This window comes from Elephas maximus, chromosome 22 (assembly GCF_024166365.1).
Source record: "Elephas maximus indicus isolate mEleMax1 chromosome 22, mEleMax1 primary haplotype, whole genome shotgun sequence".
NCBI lineage: Eukaryota > Metazoa > Chordata > Mammalia > Proboscidea > Elephantidae > Elephas > Elephas maximus.
The window spans coordinates 48436660-48454471 of record NC_064840.1 but is presented as its reverse complement, the minus strand read 5'-3'; the positions used below and the strand labels follow the sequence as shown (position 1 = coordinate 48454471).

The following is a 17812-nucleotide window of genomic DNA, read 5'->3' as shown; positions in this document are numbered from 1 at the left end:
GAAGGTGATTACATTATATTACATTATGGAAGAGCAATCAGGTCAATGCCTCCCAAACCACTAAGAATCATAGCCTAGCCAAGTTGACACATAATATTAACCATCACAGTATATATGGGGTAAGTGGAATTATACAGATTTTTATTTAAAATGCATGTCCCAAAGTGATAGGTGGAACAATTTTCCTTGACCACTCTAGTGATACTACTGCATACACCTTATGTTATTGCCCTATTTTCTTTACTGTACTTTTCATAATCTGAAATTTTCTTATGTATATATAGACATTGTTTACTTATCTATGCTGTCTTTTTACTTCTAGAATATTAGATCCTTGGGGACAGGATTTTTATTCCCAACACATAGTAGATGTTCAGTGACTTTTATTAAAATTGTAATCAGTCATTTAGATAGAACCAAGGTTGTGATGGTTCAGGTATATCAGTTATTTGACTCGTAAATGATTGCAGCATAGGTGACTGTAGTTGGTTGTAAGTTAATTTAGTTCAGTTACAGGAAAGTTATTACTGAAGCCCATAGTAATGATTTAATGTCTGACTGGTCTGAAAATTGTCAGGGAGAAAGATATTTTAAAAATATTTTACGTTTTATTTTCCGTTGTCCCTCATCTCTGAAACTGCAGTTATTTTTTTTCAGTCATAATTCACTCATCCAGAACATTTTAAGGAGTTCCTACTCTGTGCCAAGTACTATTGTTGTTGTCGTTGTTAGGTGCTATCGAGTCAGTTTTGACTCATAGCAACCCTGTACGCAACAGAACAAAACACTGTCCGGTCCTGCGCCATCCTCACAGTTGATGCTATGCTTGAGCCCATTATTGCAGCCACTGTGTCAATCCATCTCCTTTAGGGTCTTCCTTTTTTTTTTGCTGACCCTCTACTTTACCAAGCATGATGTCCTTCTCTAAGGACTGACCCCTTTTGATAACATGTCCAGGGTGTCTGAGACGTAGTCTTGCCATCATTGCTTCTAAGGAACATTCTGGTTGTACTTCTTCCAAGACAGCAGATGTGTTCGTTCTTTGGCTGTCCATGGTATATTCAATATTCTTCGCCAACACCACAATTCAAAGGCATCCGTTCTTCTTCAGTCTTCCTTATTAATTGTCCATGTTTCGCATGCATATGAGTCAATTGAAAACACCACGGCTTGCGTCAGGCGCACCTTAGTCCTCAAGGTGGCGTCTTTGCTTTTTAACACTTTAAAGAGTACTAAAAAAAATGCAAAAATGAACAACTTCCCTGTCCTAAAGGAGCTTCCAGTCTAAGAGAGTCAGACAAGCCAGTGTCATCCAGTGTTACAAGGGCTCTGATGGGAGTGAGACTTGGTGCTGTGGGGGGAACAGCTCACCCAGGCTTAGCGTTTCAAGGAAGAGGCTTCTAAATTGAGACCTGAAGAAGTCGGAATTAGCCAGTTGATGGAGGCTGTAGTGTGTGAGAAGGATATGGGGAGGCAGGGCTTGGTGGAAGAGGAGAAGGTGGTTCCAGGTAGAGGAAATAACATGTTGAGGAAGTCAGAGCATTTGGGAGAAGTGGATGTAGTTTTCTATGGAAGGAGCATAGATAATTCAAGGTGGAAGTTGATATGAAATGTGGCTGGAGCCAAGATACAAAGGGACTTTTACAGGATTATCTATCAGTGGAAATCACTCAAGGGTTTTAAACAGAAGAGGGATGTGGTCAGAATTTAAGGGTACGTGGATGATTATGATTTTGGACCAACCACCTATCCTACAAGGAGCCCTGTTAGCTTAACGGGTAGATGCTCAGCTCTCTGAGAAAAGATTTTGTGATCTGCTCCTGTAAAGATTACAGCCTAGAAAACTCTATGGGGCAGTTCTGCTCTGTCACATGGGGCCACACTCTAAGTCGGAATCAACTTGACAGCACCTAAGAACAGCAAGACCAACTATCGTAAGTTTACTTATGTGTTTTTAAAGTTGCAATAGGAGAGGGAGGGAGTGCTCAGGGCAAACCCATCTCTATTAATTTCCATTAATACAAAAAAAAAATCTTTTAACGGGCCCAACTTTATGAAAAACATTAATTGATTAAATAACATTTATAATCAGTAAAAAGTTCCCATCCTCCATAATACCTCTTTTTGTCCTCTTAGAACAACAAAGTCACACTTTTCCACCAGCTGCGGCAGATGACTTACAGCCTGATTGAGTGGAGGTCCCAGATCCTGTCGGGAACACTCCCCAAGGATGAACTGGCAGAGCTCAAGAAGAAGGTCACAGCCAAAATCGATCATGGGAACAGGTAAGCCAGGGATGATGCTTTATGGAAAATGACTGTTGAGTTCATGCTGAGGACACTGCTCATGACAAGCTTTTGACCTTGGAGTTGCCAGAGAATTATATTTACTGCCATCTTTTTGACTTAGAAACATTTCATTTCATTAAAAAACACTTCATAGTACCCTCCGTGTGCCAGACCCTGTGCTGGGTCTCTGATCTCAGCGAGATTACAGTTTAATAGAAGATATTGGACTTGGATTCCACCGACTTCCCTGCCAAACAAACTGACAGTAACTGAGCGTCTGAAACCGACACTCTTTAGATACCTGGAGCTTTATCTATGTTTATTCTAACAGTGGATTTTAAATCAATATCAGGCTTGTTTTCTCTCTTTCTTTCTGCCTTCCCTTAACTGGAGCCAATTTTTTTTTTCTTAACTTTTCCTATTGTTTATTTTGTCATTGTTGAGAAGATACACAGCACAACATACACCAATTTAACAGTTTCTACATGTGCAATTCAGTGACACTGATTATATTCTTAGAGTTATGCAGCCATTCTAACCCTCCTTTTCTGAGTTGTTCCTCCCCCATTAAAGTAAACTCACTGCCCCCTAAGTGTCCTATCTAATCTTTTGAGTTGCTGTTGTCAGTTTGGCCCTACATAGATAGATCTTAAAAGAACACAACGATCAAGGCAGACATTCTTTACTATTTAAGCTATTGTTTGGTTTTAAGAAGACTTCAAGGGATTTTTTTTTTTTTAATTGTGCTTTAGATGAAGGTTTACAGAGCAAACTAGTTTCTCATTAAGCAGTTAGTACACATACTGTTTTACGATGTTGGTTAACAACCCCACGACATGTCAGCCCTCTCCCTCGTCAACCTTGGGTTATTACCAGTTTTACTGTCCTGTCCTGCGTTCTAGTCCTTGCTCCTGGACTGGCGTGCCCCTTTAGCTTCATTTTGTTTTATGGGCCCGTCTGATCTTTGGCTAAAGGGTGAACCTCAGGAGTGATTTCATTACTGAGCTAAAAGAGTGCCTGGGGGCCATACTCTCAGGGTTTCTGCAGTCTCTGTTAGGCCAGTAAGTCTAGTTTTTGTTTTGTTTTGTTTCTGAGTTGGAATTTTGTTCTACGTTTTTCTCCCATCTCTGTCCAGGGCCCTCTGTTGTGATCCCTGTCAGAGTAGTCAGTGGTGGTAACTGGGTTCCGTCTAACTGTACCGGACTCAGTCTGGTAGAGGTCGTGATAGATGTGGCCCTTTAGTCCTTTGGACTGATCTTTCCCTGGTATCTTTAGTTTTCTTCATTCTCCCCTGCTCTCGAAGGGTTGAGACCAGTGGAGTATCCTAGATGGCTGCTCACAGGCTTTTAAGACCCCAGAGGCTACTCACCAAAGTAGAACGTAGGACGTTTCCTTTATAAACTGGGTTGTGCCAATGGAGCTAGATATTCCCCGGGACCATGGTCCCCACAGCCCTCAGCCCAGCAGTTCGGTCCATCAGAGAGTTTGGATGTGCCTGTGGAGCTTTTACAACCTTGCCTTATGCAAGTCGTGCTGGCTTTCTTCGGGGGATATTTTTGATTTAAGGTTTAAAGATTATCTCAGGGCAGTAGTTTCAGGGGTTTACCCAGGTCCATGGCTCCAGAAAGCCTGGATCCCATGAGAATTTGAAATTCTGTACTGCATTTTCCCTGTTTTGATCAGGATTCTTTTATAGACTCTTTGATCAAAATGTTCAGTAATGGTAGCTGGGCACCATCCAGTTCTTCTGTTTCATGACAAAGGTGTCAGTTATTCATGGAGGCAATTAGCCATGCGTTCCATATCCTCTTTCTGTTCCTGACTCCCCTTTTCCCCTCTATTGTGGAGCAATTTTCTACAGTATGTGAAAACCAGGTTTCTTAGAAATAGTTGAAAATATTTATACTTTGTTGAATATGTTTACAGTGCCCTCTTAAGAGTTAATCACTTCATTAATCTTCTGGCTAACTCAAGCAGATATGTAAGTTCCAGGTATGACTGCCTTTTGGAAATGTGAAATACAATCAACTCATCAAATTTATGGTGACCTTATGATTCACGCCTTATGACCAGCTCTGTTTAAAAGACTAGCTTTTGTAGATAATTAATTTGGCATTTAGTTTTATTTTCCAATTTTTTTCATCTTGTGTATGTGTGATTTTGTTGTTGTTGTTCCTTTACCCATCTTCTCTAGCCTCAGGTTTCTTGGATATACCTCAGAGACCTGTTTAAATACAGCTGATTATCCTACTCATTTAAACGTTACAGTCTCTGACAGCTGTATTCAGAAATAGCTGGGGTAAACATAGCATATAAGGTTCAGATTCAACCAGTATTTATGAAATACTTCTGATGTATGCTTCACATAATATTACTTGATTACAACCCTGTTATTATTCCTACTTTTTGGTTGAAGAAACAGACTAAGTGAGCTTAAGTGATTGACTTCCAAGTCACATAGATAATAATTGGGAGAGCTTAATTTGAACCCAGATTTTTGACTGTATGTCAAAATGCACCTTACTTAGGATTAAGAATTAACAATCCCCTCGCCCTAGCACTTGTACCTTCATAGGACTGTAACCACAGGGGTTGTGTTGCCAGTTGTGTGGTGCCAGAGAAGTATTTAAGAAGCCAGTTAAGGTGGGATAAGGTAGCTCCCGCCTTGCCCATATGCTGCCTCTGTCTTTTTGGGCCTTGCCACAGTGTTATACTGGCCCAGAGGTTCACTAATCCCTGGCATGGGATGTTGACATCCTGCAAACAGCAGGACGTGCCTGCTTTCCCCTTCCAGCTCTTAGAAGCAGCTCAGGAAATTAAGCTGCTCTGTCAGTGCATCAGTGACCCAATCTCTGAGCAGCTAAGGCCATCTTTCATGAGTCTGAGTGGCTTGTGGGTCTGGCTGCTGTGGAAAGGAACCTTCCAGATTAAATCAGTTGATGGAGATGCTATAAAACAAGGGAAGAGGGAAATTAGGTGTGTTTGCCTTTTTCCCAAAGATGTGGCACGGTTCACTGCAGCCCTTGAGCTTTCTTACATTTTTGACATCCCTGCTCCTGGGCTGCATACTGCGGTATTCAGATGGCAGTATCTTGTTTCCACCACAGCCTCCAACTTCTTGAACTAAACAAAAATGTTTTTCTACTTCTGTGTGCATATTGAAGCATAACAGCCTTGGTGGGATCATGTCATGCAAAGACCGCATGGCTCTTACTATTTCCGTGCAGGAGTCCCTGGGTGATGCAGATAATTAATGCACTCAGCTGCTAACCAAAAGGTTCAAGGTTTGAGCCCACCCAGAGGTACCTCAGAGGAAAGGTCTGGCAGTCTACTTCAGAAAAATCAACCATCGAGAACCCTACAGAACACAGTTCTACTCTGATATCATGGGATCACCCTGAGTCAGAATTGAGTCAATAGCAACTGGTTTTTTTGTTATTCCTGTGCAAAACTTAGAGCTGCAACTTCATAGCCAGGTGTTTTTTTTGTACCAGTTGCTGCAATAATAACTAACATAATATATATTAATTGTACTGAGTGCTTTACATTCATTATCTCATTAAATTCTCACAGCAACCCTGAGGGGTAGAAAATATTTACAGATGAGGAAACCAAGCTTTGCACAATTAAGTAAATTACCCAGAACCACAATGCTAGCAATTATTAAAGCCCAGATTCAAATCCTGGTCCAGATGACACCAGAGCCCATGCTTATAACTATTATGAAATACCAACAAGCCAGGTCTTACTCCATTGATCTCCTTAAAGACACCTGTGGATTAAGTACTGTTTCCCAACTCTGTACCTTTAAGGAAATCCGAGCAAGCCCCAAACAATTGGTCTTTCGTAGTTCCTGTGCAAACAACTGAAGATAGGGAGAAGAGGCATTGGCCAGAGGAGTTTGGTCAGAATGAGTGCAAATTTTGCTTTTCCCGTTAAGGTTTTGTGAACCAAATTACTTTGCAAACCAAATTAATTTTGTTAACCAAATTACTTGGTTAACATCTCGTAAGTTTTCTTACCTTGTTATAACAGAAGGAGGCAGAAACTGAAAGGACAAAAGCCAATGAACTATGCTTTTATATATATATATATATATATATTTATTTATTTTGTTGTTGAGGATATACACAACAAAACATACACCAATTCAAGAGTTTTTACATGTACTATTTAGTGATATTGGTTATATTCTTCAAGTTGTGCAACCGTGCTCACCCTCCTTTTTTGAGTTGTTCCTCCCCCATTAATTTAAATCCGCAGCCCCTTAAGGTTCCTATCTAATCTTTCAAGTTGCTGTTGTCAATTTCATCCCATTTAGATAGTTCTTAAAAGAGAGTAATGTTCAAGGCAGACTTTTTTTACTAGTTAAGCTACTGTTTGGCTTTAAGAAAACTTTGGGGGATATTTTTGGTTTAAGTTTTAAGGATTATCTCATGGCAGTAGTTTCAGGAGTTCCTCTAAACTTCATGGCCCCAGGAATTTTGGAGTTCGTGAGAATTTAAAATTCTGTTCTGCATTTTCCCCCTTTATGGAATTTTTGATCAAAATGTTCGATAATGGTAGCCAGGCACCATCCAGTTCTGGTCTCATGGCAAAGGAGGCAGTTGTTCACATTCCATATCCTCCTCCTACTCCCGGCTTTCTTTCCTCCTTTCGATGAACTGTTCTTAATCTCACCTTGGCCAGCACTTAACCTTTCTAAATATGAATTTCCTGGGTTCTTTGATGGGGGCTTGTCTTAGTTAACTGCTGTAAATGAAATGACACAAGTCAGTGACTTTAAAGAACAGAAATTTATTTTCTCACAGTTCAGGAGGCAGAAGTCTGAATTCAGGGTGTGGCTCCGGTGGGAGATCCTTCCTGGTCTCTTCCAGCTTCTAGAAGTTGTGATCAAGCCTTGGTATTCCTGGACTTGTAGATGCATCCATCTCCATAGCCTGTCTTCCCCCGTGTGTGTGTCTGAGTCTCTTCTGCTCTTTTTATATAACCCAGAAGTGATTACGTTTAGGACCCACCTATTCTGGCAAAACCTCATTAACATAACAAGAGAAAAGCTCTGTTTCCCAAAAGGGTCATATTTACAGGGTTTTAACACATATTTTGGTTCGGGGCGGGGGCGGGGGGTCACAATTCAATCCATAAACAGGGCTCTTCAGTAAAAATAGTCTGTCCCTAGTGGGAAGAACCTGCTGACCACTGCTTTCTTTCTAGAATGCTTGGGTTAGATCTGGTGGTGCGAGATGACAACGGGAACATTTTGGACCCAGACGAAACAAGCACAGTTGCTCTCTTCAAGGCCCATGAGGTGGCCTCAAAAAGGATTGAGGAAAAGATCCAAGAGGAAAAGGTACATTTCCTCAAATGTACAGATTTGGGCTACTGAGATTCCGTTTTTTGCTTTTGTTTTTAATGAGAAAGGGAGTCATTGATAAGAGGCAGAGATGTTATTTAAAACATTTTAAAAGTAAAGCATAACAAAAAGAATGAGGTAGGGAAAGATTGCCAAGGTGTATCTTAAGTGAAAAAACAGCAAAATATAAAATGCTATTAATTGTATTTTGAAAAAGAATATGAATACATCTGTGCTTGCATATTCATAGACTAATCCTGGAATGATAGATAAAAAACTGATAATAATGGATGCCTCTGTGTGGGGGGGAGACTTTGTGTACCTTCCATGTTTGAAGCATGTATTATAATTTCTAAAATAATTAAAAAATAGTGTTTGAAATGTGTTAAAGTGGTAATTGGACATTAAATAAAAATCAGAAAGATACAAAAAAAATAGAAGAAAAAAGTCACTCATAGCTACCCAGACCCAACCATATTAATATTTTGGTACATTTTTTCCAGTTTTTCTGTGCTAATGACTAAAGATTTCTGTTTATTTTCTTTAGTCTATAGTTTTATTATTATTATTTCTTTAGTACAGTTTTGATAATATTTAATTGAATTGTTTAATGTAATGGAAAACCATGCCTGAGGTTGAAGGCTGTCCAGTGAGATCTCTTGTTTCCAATTAGTTATTCCCATAAAGAGGGATAATAAATCGTAATTTTTGTGCTTTTGAGTTTCATCCAGAATTGGGTCTCACTGTGAGAGAGAACTTCTTGAAGCTACTAAAATCATGAATTACTACCTTCAGACAACATTTATTGAATTACTTGGGTTCAAGAGCATTAACAGTGCAGTCTTAAGCATCTGACTGGTGTGATTATTTTGCTCACTCCATCATCTTTCCACTTGCATATATTCTCAACAAGTGCTTCTCCTCTTAAGTGGTAATTGTATTTGTCCCCCATTTGCAGACCTATTTCTTTGTTATTATTTCCTGTTAGCCGAAACTAAGATGCCTTTCTGTCTTGTCCTCTGTGTTCAGTCAATTTTGCAGAACTTGGACCTGCGGGGCCAGTCGATCTTCAGTGCAGTCCATACCTATGGCCTCTATATGAACTTCAAGAACTTTGTCTGCAACATTGGGGAAGATGCAGAGCTGTTCATAGCCCTCTATGACCCAGATCGGTCCACTTTTATCAGGTAGTAGGCACCCAGGTCATCTGTTGACTTTGCAAAACTATTCACCCTTTACTTACCTCTTGCATGAGGAGCTCTTTGCTGTGTTTGAGAAGGGAAGCTAGAGGAGAAAGGGAGAATACCTGGGCAGTGGAAAGTGAAACCTTTTGGGATATTAAGCCTTTATGTGTTGCTGTTGAAACAGTGGAACAACAGTGTGTGTACTCAATGAAATTTAGAAATCACATAAAACTCATCAGAATACAGAGGCAGGAACAAAGAATTCAAAAGACTATACCATTTGCCATCCAGTTGATTCCAGCTGATGCTGACCATGTGTGTGTCAGAGTGGAGCTCTGCTGCATAGTGTTTTCAATGGCTGATTTTTCAGAAGTAGGTCGCCAAGCCTTTCTCCCAAGGTGCCCCTGGGTGACCTTGAATTGCTAACCTTTTGGTTAGCAGCTAAACCCTTAACAGTTTGTGCCACCCAGGGACTCCATTAAAAAGAACAAACAAAAAAAACCAAAGCCATTACCATCAAGTCAATTCCTACTCATGGTGATCCCGTGAGTTACAGAGTAGAACTGTGCTCCATAGAGTTTTCTTGGCTCTAATCTTTATGGAAGCGGATCGGCAGGTCTTTCTTTCATGGCACCGCTGGGTGGGTTCAAACCACCAACCTTTACGTTAAAGAGAAGCACAAACCATTTATACCACCCAGGGACTCCATAGGGAATGATAATGAGCTTTGTTCAACCCTAATTTGGTGCTACTGCCAAGTAGCTAAGAAAACATAAATTTATTTTTGAAAAGATGGTTTAAAGCAATTACTGACAAATTGTTTATTTCTAAAATAGAAATTTTATTTGAGTGTGAGTACATGCATTTCAGGGGATCAATTTGAAATGATTATTATAAAGTTAAATTCTCTCTTTTTTTTTTTTTTTTACTTTATAAGGAGCCCTGGTGGCACGGTGGTTGATAGCAGTGGGTTTAGGTTTTTGAGTTTTTGACTTTTGAGACAGTTTTATTGAGGTATAATTGACATACAATAAACTGCACATATTTAAAGTATATAAAAAGTTTTGACATATGGACATACTTATGAAACCATCACCATAATCAAGGTAATAAACGTATCTATCACCTTCAAAGTTTCCTTGTGTCCTTTAAGAACACCTTTTGGCTGTTATGGGAAGTGCTGCACTGAACATTGGTGTACAGGTTTCTGTTTCGTGTTCCTGCTTTCACTTCTTCTGGGTACATACCTAGGTTTGGGATTGCTGGGTCAGATGGTAGTTCTGTGTTCGACTTTTTGAGGAACCACCAAACAGTTTTTCTAAAATTAAATTCTTGATTCAGCAAAGTGGAATCTTTTTTAAAAAAGGATTTGAAATGTAAAAACAACCCCGGGTAAGATCTTCTCTGTCTGCATCCCGTCTTGAGCAGCATTTTGAGTGGTGGATTGTGTGTGCCTTATGCGGTGGGGCTGCCGCAGGTACCTGCTTCAGGCCAGAGACCAGTGAGTGAGTGGTCATTTCCATCTCAGTTCCTGCCACTGCCACCCTCACACCTGCCCACTGAATTGAGCCAAGTATTTCTAGGTATTGCCTTTTAGTCTGTACTGAAGGCAGTGTCAGTCTCCATTTAGCGCCTCATTGAGAGTAATTTTCTTTTTCTTCACCAGTGAGAACTATCTGATTCGTTGGGGCAGTAACGGAATGCCCAAGGAAATAGAGAAGCTCAATAATCTTCAAGCAGTCTTTACTGTAAGTCCTACCTTATAGTTTTATAATTTCTTTTGTTTATAATATTAGTGGAAGTGCATGATAAATATATGGAGAACATGAAAAATTAAAAGATGAAAATAAAAACCATCATAATCCCACTACCAGGAATAACCCACTCATTTATTCATCAACTAATTATTGAGTTCTTATTTAGGTGCCAGGCACAGGTCTAGGTACTTGAGATATATCAGTGATCAAATCCGACAAAAATCCCTGTCCTTGTTTGGGAAAGGCAGATAATAAACAATAATCAAGTAAACGAGTAAGCTATATAGAATATTAGAAGTGGTTTTGAGGGGTGTATCTAGGCTGGGGGAGGGTTGCGGTTTTAAATAGGTTGGTAAGGGCAGACCTCTCTGAGAAGGAGTTATTCAAGCAAGAACTTGAAGTTGAGAGAATGTGCTGTGCAGATGTCTGGGGAGAGAGCATTCCAGAGGTTACAGTAGAGGTAAAGGTGTGGCCTAGATTTTTTCATTTGTATGCATATATATTAGTGCATCTTTCCCTCTCCTCCTACCCTTCTCCAAAGTAGGAAGAGTGCTGCTATGTATGAATCAAGAGCAAGGAGATATCGGGGGCTATAGTTTGGGAGATGGTGTGATGGTCTTTCTTTCAGGCTAGGAGTGTTTTTTCGAATTCATGTACTTTGTTATGACATTAAAAAAAAAAAAAAAAACCACAACCCAAACCCACTGCTGTGAATTCCAACTTATAGCAACCCTATAGGACAGAGTAGAGCTGCTCCATAGGGTTTCCAAGGCCGTAAATCTTTATAGAAGCAGACTGCCAGCCACATCATTCTCCTACAGAGCCACTGGTGGGCTTGAACCACTGACCTTTTGGTTAGCAGCTGAATACTTTAACCACTGTGCCACCAAGGCTCCTTGTTATGACATTGGTGCTGTGAAGTACCCTAGAGTTTCTGCCTCCTGCTCTTAGAGGCCTGGAGTAGGCAGGTTTCATCAGCTGCCAGTTAAACCTGAAGGAGATACTCTTTTCTTTTCCCTGGGTTTAGGGCCTCAAACTGTTCCTTCACGTTCGAACCCCTGCTGAGAATTTGCATTTCTAACAAGCTCCCAGGAAGATATACATAAGAATCACCTGAGGATCTTGTTAAAATGCAGATTCTGATTCAGTGTATCCATGGACATGCAAATTCTCCGCAGGGGTTCAAACCCCAAAGAACCTCTTGAAGCCCTACTTTTCTCCCTGTGCCCACACCCATATTTCATCTCCTTATCCCTCTTACCAATCTACGGGTAAAGAAAAGAGAGTCTAAAGTAAAGCATCAAAGCAAGTGATAGGAAGGAGCAGTGGTCTCAGTATCAGTTTATTTTTTCTTTTTTAATGTGAATCTTAAAATTTTATTCTTTTTCAAGATTGCGTTCCCTTATAAATTTTAGAATCAATTTTCCAATTCCTATGAAAACATTGTTAGGATTTGATATTTTAAAAAATTCTAAGCCATCCAATCCCTGAACATGGCATTTCTCCATTGATTTAGATTTTATTTAATTTCTCTCAGCAGTATTTGCTAGATTTCAGTATGCTCATCTTCCATGTCTTTTTAAAACTTTATTTCTAAATATTTTATGCTGTTGTGAATAAAATTCTTTTATTTTCAGATTGTTTGCTGCGAGAATAGAAATACAATATTTTTAGAAAAGCCCCAAACGCTAAAAGTTAAACAACCACATTTGTTAAACAATTACATTGACTGAAACAGGCATATTTTTGTTCCTTCTATTTACATCCCACCCACAGGACAATCCTGGTCTGATTGCTGTCTCTGTGCTTGACCCATTTATATCTTCTGGAAACCTCTCTGCCCGCAACTCAGAGTATTTCTTCAGTTCTAAGATACGCGTTTTTTTCGAAAATCAAAAGGCATTTCTTAATTTGTACATTAAAAAAAAATTTTAAGCTATTATGGTTGAAACCCTGGCGGCGTAGTGGTTAAGTGCTACAGCTGCTAACCAAAAGGTCAGCAGTTCAAATCTGCCAGGCGCTCCATGGAAACTCTACGGGGCAGTTCTGCTCTGTCCTATAGGGTCGCTATGAGTCGGAATCGACTCGACGGCACTGGGTTTGGTTTTGGTTTGGTGTTATGGTTGAATCTTTTGTCTGTCTTCCAATCAGTACCACCTTAGAATAAGTAAAAAAAAAAAAAAAAAATTTTTTTTTTTTTAATAGCTGCAAATAATTACCCCCCCTCCCAAGTTAGGATCATCTTGTGTGTAGATTTCATGTCCAGCCTTTTCAATTAAATAAAATGTGGTGAACATTTCCTGGGTCATTAAACATTCTTCAAAACTTTATTTATAAATAATTGCATATTATTAATAATAATAGTGTGCCACAATTTGTTCAATGGCTCATCTAGGGTCCTTATTTCTCTTTTAGGAGAAGCTTTGCAAAACCTCAAGTAAAAGTTTAGGGTCAGTGTTATCATTGGTATATGTTCCACAGGTTTTCAGTGGACACCCATTGTTGTTGGGTTATAAGTGATAGATTTGGAATGATTATTTAAAAAGTAATTCTTGAATCAGTAAAAGAAGCCTTGGATAGCTGTTTCATAAAAAGAATTTTGAGATGTAATTAATTATTTCTGATGGTACAGTGAATGTGAGCTGATTCAAGGGTTTACTCACCCATCCTGAGGAACACAGGCAACGATAGAAAACCACCACAAAACAAATAGACATTTGATCTACACAAGTCTCTGTACACTGAGAAGCTGTCAGTGGATACCACTCATAAAACAGATGAATAATTACAGAAAGCACTCCATGTTATGCTTGTCTCACAGGGTTGTTTTGAAGCTGCAAGGTCATGAGCTTGTGTGGACACCCAATAAATGTCAGTGTCACCCAAGCTTTTATTTCACTTGACACCGAAATTCATCCTGTTGTGGGATAGGACCTGGCAAGGTATAAAGTAGGAACAACGAGTGTCCCAATTTTAAACGCCCTACTTAAATTTATAAACCAGAGACTTTAAATTGAATATAATCTAATTTATAAATTTGGTATAGGAACCGGGGAATTGAAAAAAGTGCCTTTTGTATGAATACAAGGTAATTTTCTCTTATGTCATAATAGTTCCTGGATGGGCGTGGGGGAGAGGGGAATCATTCATGGTATTTCTGCATTAGGAATTAAGCTCTGAATGGAACAGAGCTGACAGTGTGTTTCAGCCTGACCTCTTCATTCTTGTTCTCTGTCTTCCTCTTCAGGACCTCAGCAGCAATGACCTCATCCGTCCTCGCATCAGCCTAGTATGCCAGATTGTCCGTGTGGGCCACATGGAGCTGAAGGAAGGCAAAAAGCACACCTGTGGACTCCGAAGACCCTTTGGAGTAGCAGGTACAGGAAAGGCAGGGAGATGATGGGAGACAGGTCATGCTTCATTGTCAGTGTCAGTCCCACAGCATTTCCTGCCATGAATTGTCAGTTACCTTTTCCTGGTAAATGTTCTGTCTCTCTACCTGGAGACCATGGTTGGTGCAACAGTTAAGCACTTGGCTATAACTGAAAGATTGGCAGTTAGAATCCACCCAGAAGCACCTTGGAAGAAAGGCTTGGCAAGCTGCTTCTGAAAAGACCACAACCATTGAAAACCCTAGGGAGTGCATTTCTACTCTGGAACACATGGGGTTGCCATGAGTCAGAATTGACTCAGTGACAGCCTTTTTTTTTTTTTTTTTTAATGTGTCTCCATCTAAATCCCAAGCTCCTTCCTTTCTTCCTTAGAGCCTAGCAGACTGTCTTGTACTCAGTTGGACCTCAGTGAAGCTTCGTTTGTGACTATTGGAATCCTCCTGCCTACAGCTCCATATTGATTTTAGTGGAATAAAATATTACTTGGAAAGTGGTTTGTTTATCTAGGAAGTTTACTCTTCAAAGGCAGCATTATTTTTGTAAGTACTTTTGAAGAGGATCCTTTGCTTAAATTAAACCTCAGAACGTTCGAAGAGACCCCTACATAGTCTTCCCATAGTTTGTTAAGTTGAGGAAGCAGATTTTTGCTCTTAAATTAACGTTTTGGTCACTGAGTCGTTTGAAAGCTGTCAATGAAATGTCATAGTTCTGCTCCTGGACACTGCATGCATTCAGGGTTATGTGAATAATGATAGCCTGTATGTCCCTTGCACTGTCTACGTGGCACAGCCTTTGAGCTGCCCTGCGCTCTGCCTGCTGCTCAAGGTCTGCCAGTCTGTGATTAGAGGGCCAGCGTTATTTCTTTATAGAGAGTTAGAATGAAATCTCAGAAAAGGCAAGGCAGCCATGGCTTAGGACTATGTGCCATCTATACAGCAGTCTGCTTATTGTCACATAAAAGGAGTTGAGGTATATCCAAGGCCAGTGTCCTTCAGAATGGACCAGAGAAACTCCAACATCAGCTTTGAGGCTTTTGCTTGCTTTTCTGTTTCAAGGAGTGTGTGCGTATGTCTGTGTGTCTGTGGGCATGTGTGTGAGTGCATGTGTGAGTTGACAGGTGTTGAGTGTGGCAGGAATAGAGAGGAGAGTAATTTACTCTGAGCCTTGCTGCACAGCGTCAGAAGAGGTTAGGAGGAACTTGATGATGGCATTGACAAATGAACTGCCTGCTTTTGGAGGCCAAATAAAAATTTGCAGTTTTTTTTTTTTTTTTTTTTTTTGTACGATTTTTGCAGGGTTCCATTAAGGGCTGACAACAAGCTGAATGTCATGCCCTGCTTTCTACAGCTTCCTTTCATCAATATTACTGTCTCCCGTGCTATTCTTACATCATTTGGGCTCCTTTGAGAAGGTATTTCTTCCTTCTTCTTAGTGGTCCTTTTGAGAATTCTCTCATATCTCAGTATTTCTTTTAATCTGCATAGGGAGAAATGGATAGTTAATGTGTATTTTATGGCTGGATTGTAATTTATTAAGGGTTGCCTCTTGGCATGGGCCCTGCCTAATTTCAGCAGCTTGACAGCGGCTGCTCATTAGCTGTATAGGCCGTTGGGCACTGTGGCTAAGTGCACTGACTGCTGGGTTCATACCCTGGCTCTGCCACGGAAAACAACTGACCTTGGGCAAGTTACCTAACTTTTCTGTGCTCAGTTTCCTCATCCCTTAAAGTAGGACCAATAATAATATCTGTGTAAATAATATAATGAAACCTGTGAGAGCAGAAACTTGATGGCACTGCCTTGTTTTTCTGGGTCTCGTGAGGTTTCTGCCCTGGACAAGGTGCAGTCTTTCCACTTTTCTGTCACTTGTTTTAGTGGAAAATATTTGAGTTTTCCTTCTTTGACAGGCTTCACCTTACACAGGTTCTGGCTTTCACAGGTTTTACTGTATTTGCAGCAGGTTACGAAAGTGCCTTACTAAGTGTTCCCGTTGTGCATAGAGGTGTGAAGTACTCTGTGAACTTGTATCCTGTGCTGCTTTGCCCTGGCTTTCCTTCATTTACAGGTAGTCCCCAACTCACGACAGGGTTCTGACATAAGTCAAATACCTCCTTTTTTTTTTTTAGTATTCATTATTACTGGCTTTTATTATCAATATCTTTATAATCTTTATTTGTCTCTGGAGGTTGGAAACATTACATATAAACATCTGTGCATGAGCATCTGTAAATGATAACATCAGGAAATTACACACTGCAACACTGTAAATAGTAAAAAACAGACTGTGGTAAGTGCAGTTAGTCACAACTCAAATATGTCCTAAGCCGAGAATTACCTGTATATGGACACCAGGTAAGAATGTGTCAAATAAAACAGGCAGTTGCCCACTTCAAGTCTTGAGCTTTTCTCCCAGGCCTTTAATTTTATTGACAACTCTGCCAAAATATGTATTCTTTGTGGCTCTGAACAGAGGTTTACAAAAAAGTACAGTCTCAAGTTTCTCAAGAACTTAGCAACTTTTGGAGTTTTTAAAAGGGGTAGTCTGCAGGCTTGATCTGAGAAAATCCAAGGCCTTTCCGGAGCATCTGATGAATTGTTCCTCTGCCTTGCTCCTCTGTATTGTGTCTCTGGGTATACTGGTAATCACCACTGGCAGAGAAATAACAGAAGCCTCATGCTTCATGTCTTTCTTCCTCCAGTGGTCTGTGTTTGCTGATATCATCCTTTTCAATAGTAACCTACTGAGGCATGAAACGATTAGTTCCTTTAATTAAGTTTATCTTTTTCTTAGTGATGGATATTACTGATATCATACACGGGAAGGTGGATGATGAAGAAAAGCAGCATTTTATTCCCTTTCAGCAGTAAGTACTTTGGCATTTGTCCCAGGTGACTTGAGACCTCTATTAGCCATTTGAATAGAGTGTTAACATAGACCCAGGTGCTAGGAACCCCTTCCTCAGTTAGGGAAGAAGACTCGAAAGCTGGAAGCTTGTCAGGTAGGAGCTTGACAGAAAACCGTATTCAAAGTTCTTTGTATTGGACTCTTGATTTAAGAGGGTAAACTGAACTTTCCTGACGCTATAGAAATGACCAAAGGAATATGAAGGGGCAAATCTGTATCTGCGCTGGAAACCAGAGAATGGTGCCATCTAAGTGATGGAGTATACAGAGTTTATCTGCACACCGTGGAACGAGGATGGACAGGGATCATATGGAACAGGGATAATGTAAAACAAGGAATCATATAGGGCAGCAACCTGCCGTCAAACTAATGTGCCTGCAGATCATCCCAGGATCTTGTTAGAATGCAAACTTTGACTCAGTGCATCTGGGCTCTGCATCTAACAAGCTCCCAGGTGATGCTGATGGTGCTAATTCCACAACTACGCTTTGAGTAGTAAGGCTTAGAAGGTAGGAGAGTGAGGCGCTGACTAGCCGGTGGGTTCCCATAAGTGAAGGGAGAGACAGCCTGAGAGAACATGGAAGGATCCTCCCCAGACCTCCTCTGAGGCCCCCAAATCTAGATCCCAGTAACTCTGAAGAAGTGCATGTGTGAACATTGTGACTGGACTCTAGCAGTGGTTGGCCACGTACCCGGGGCACCGGGGATAGCAGGCTAGGTGAGACTGGAGACATTGCCATAAGTCCTAACTTGTATCATTAGAGAAGGCCATTGTCTCAGCTAACTTGGAGCTGCCATAAGGGATCAATAGAATAAACCAAGAGTTCCAGAAACAGGGCCAAGGACATTTGAGTTCCTATATGATTTTTTGAAAATGTTACAAGTTAGTGGAGAAAGAGAAATTATGCAAAAAAAATTAGCTAACCATTTAGAA

General features: G+C 40.3%; 1 protein-coding gene across 3 annotated transcripts in view; it reads left to right on the top strand.

Moving 5' to 3' along the window:
• DOCK5 (dedicator of cytokinesis 5) overlaps window positions 1-17812 on the top strand; it is a 274051-nt gene that overhangs the window by 100638 nt on the left and 155601 nt on the right. For all 3 annotated transcript variants that reach the window (XR_007515000.1, XM_049866956.1, XM_049866957.1), the window contains 6 exons: window positions 2137-2285; window positions 7503-7638; window positions 8671-8828; window positions 10492-10573; window positions 13830-13959; window positions 16765-16837. Coding sequence is in view for 2 of the 3 variants with exons in the window: in XM_049866956.1 (XP_049722913.1) it covers window positions 2137-2285; window positions 7503-7638; window positions 8671-8828; window positions 10492-10573; window positions 13830-13959; window positions 16765-16837 (728 nt within the window). In the remaining variant the exon portion in view is untranslated. The remainder of the gene's footprint in view (window positions 1-2136; window positions 2286-7502; window positions 7639-8670; window positions 8829-10491; window positions 10574-13829; window positions 13960-16764; window positions 16838-17812) is intronic.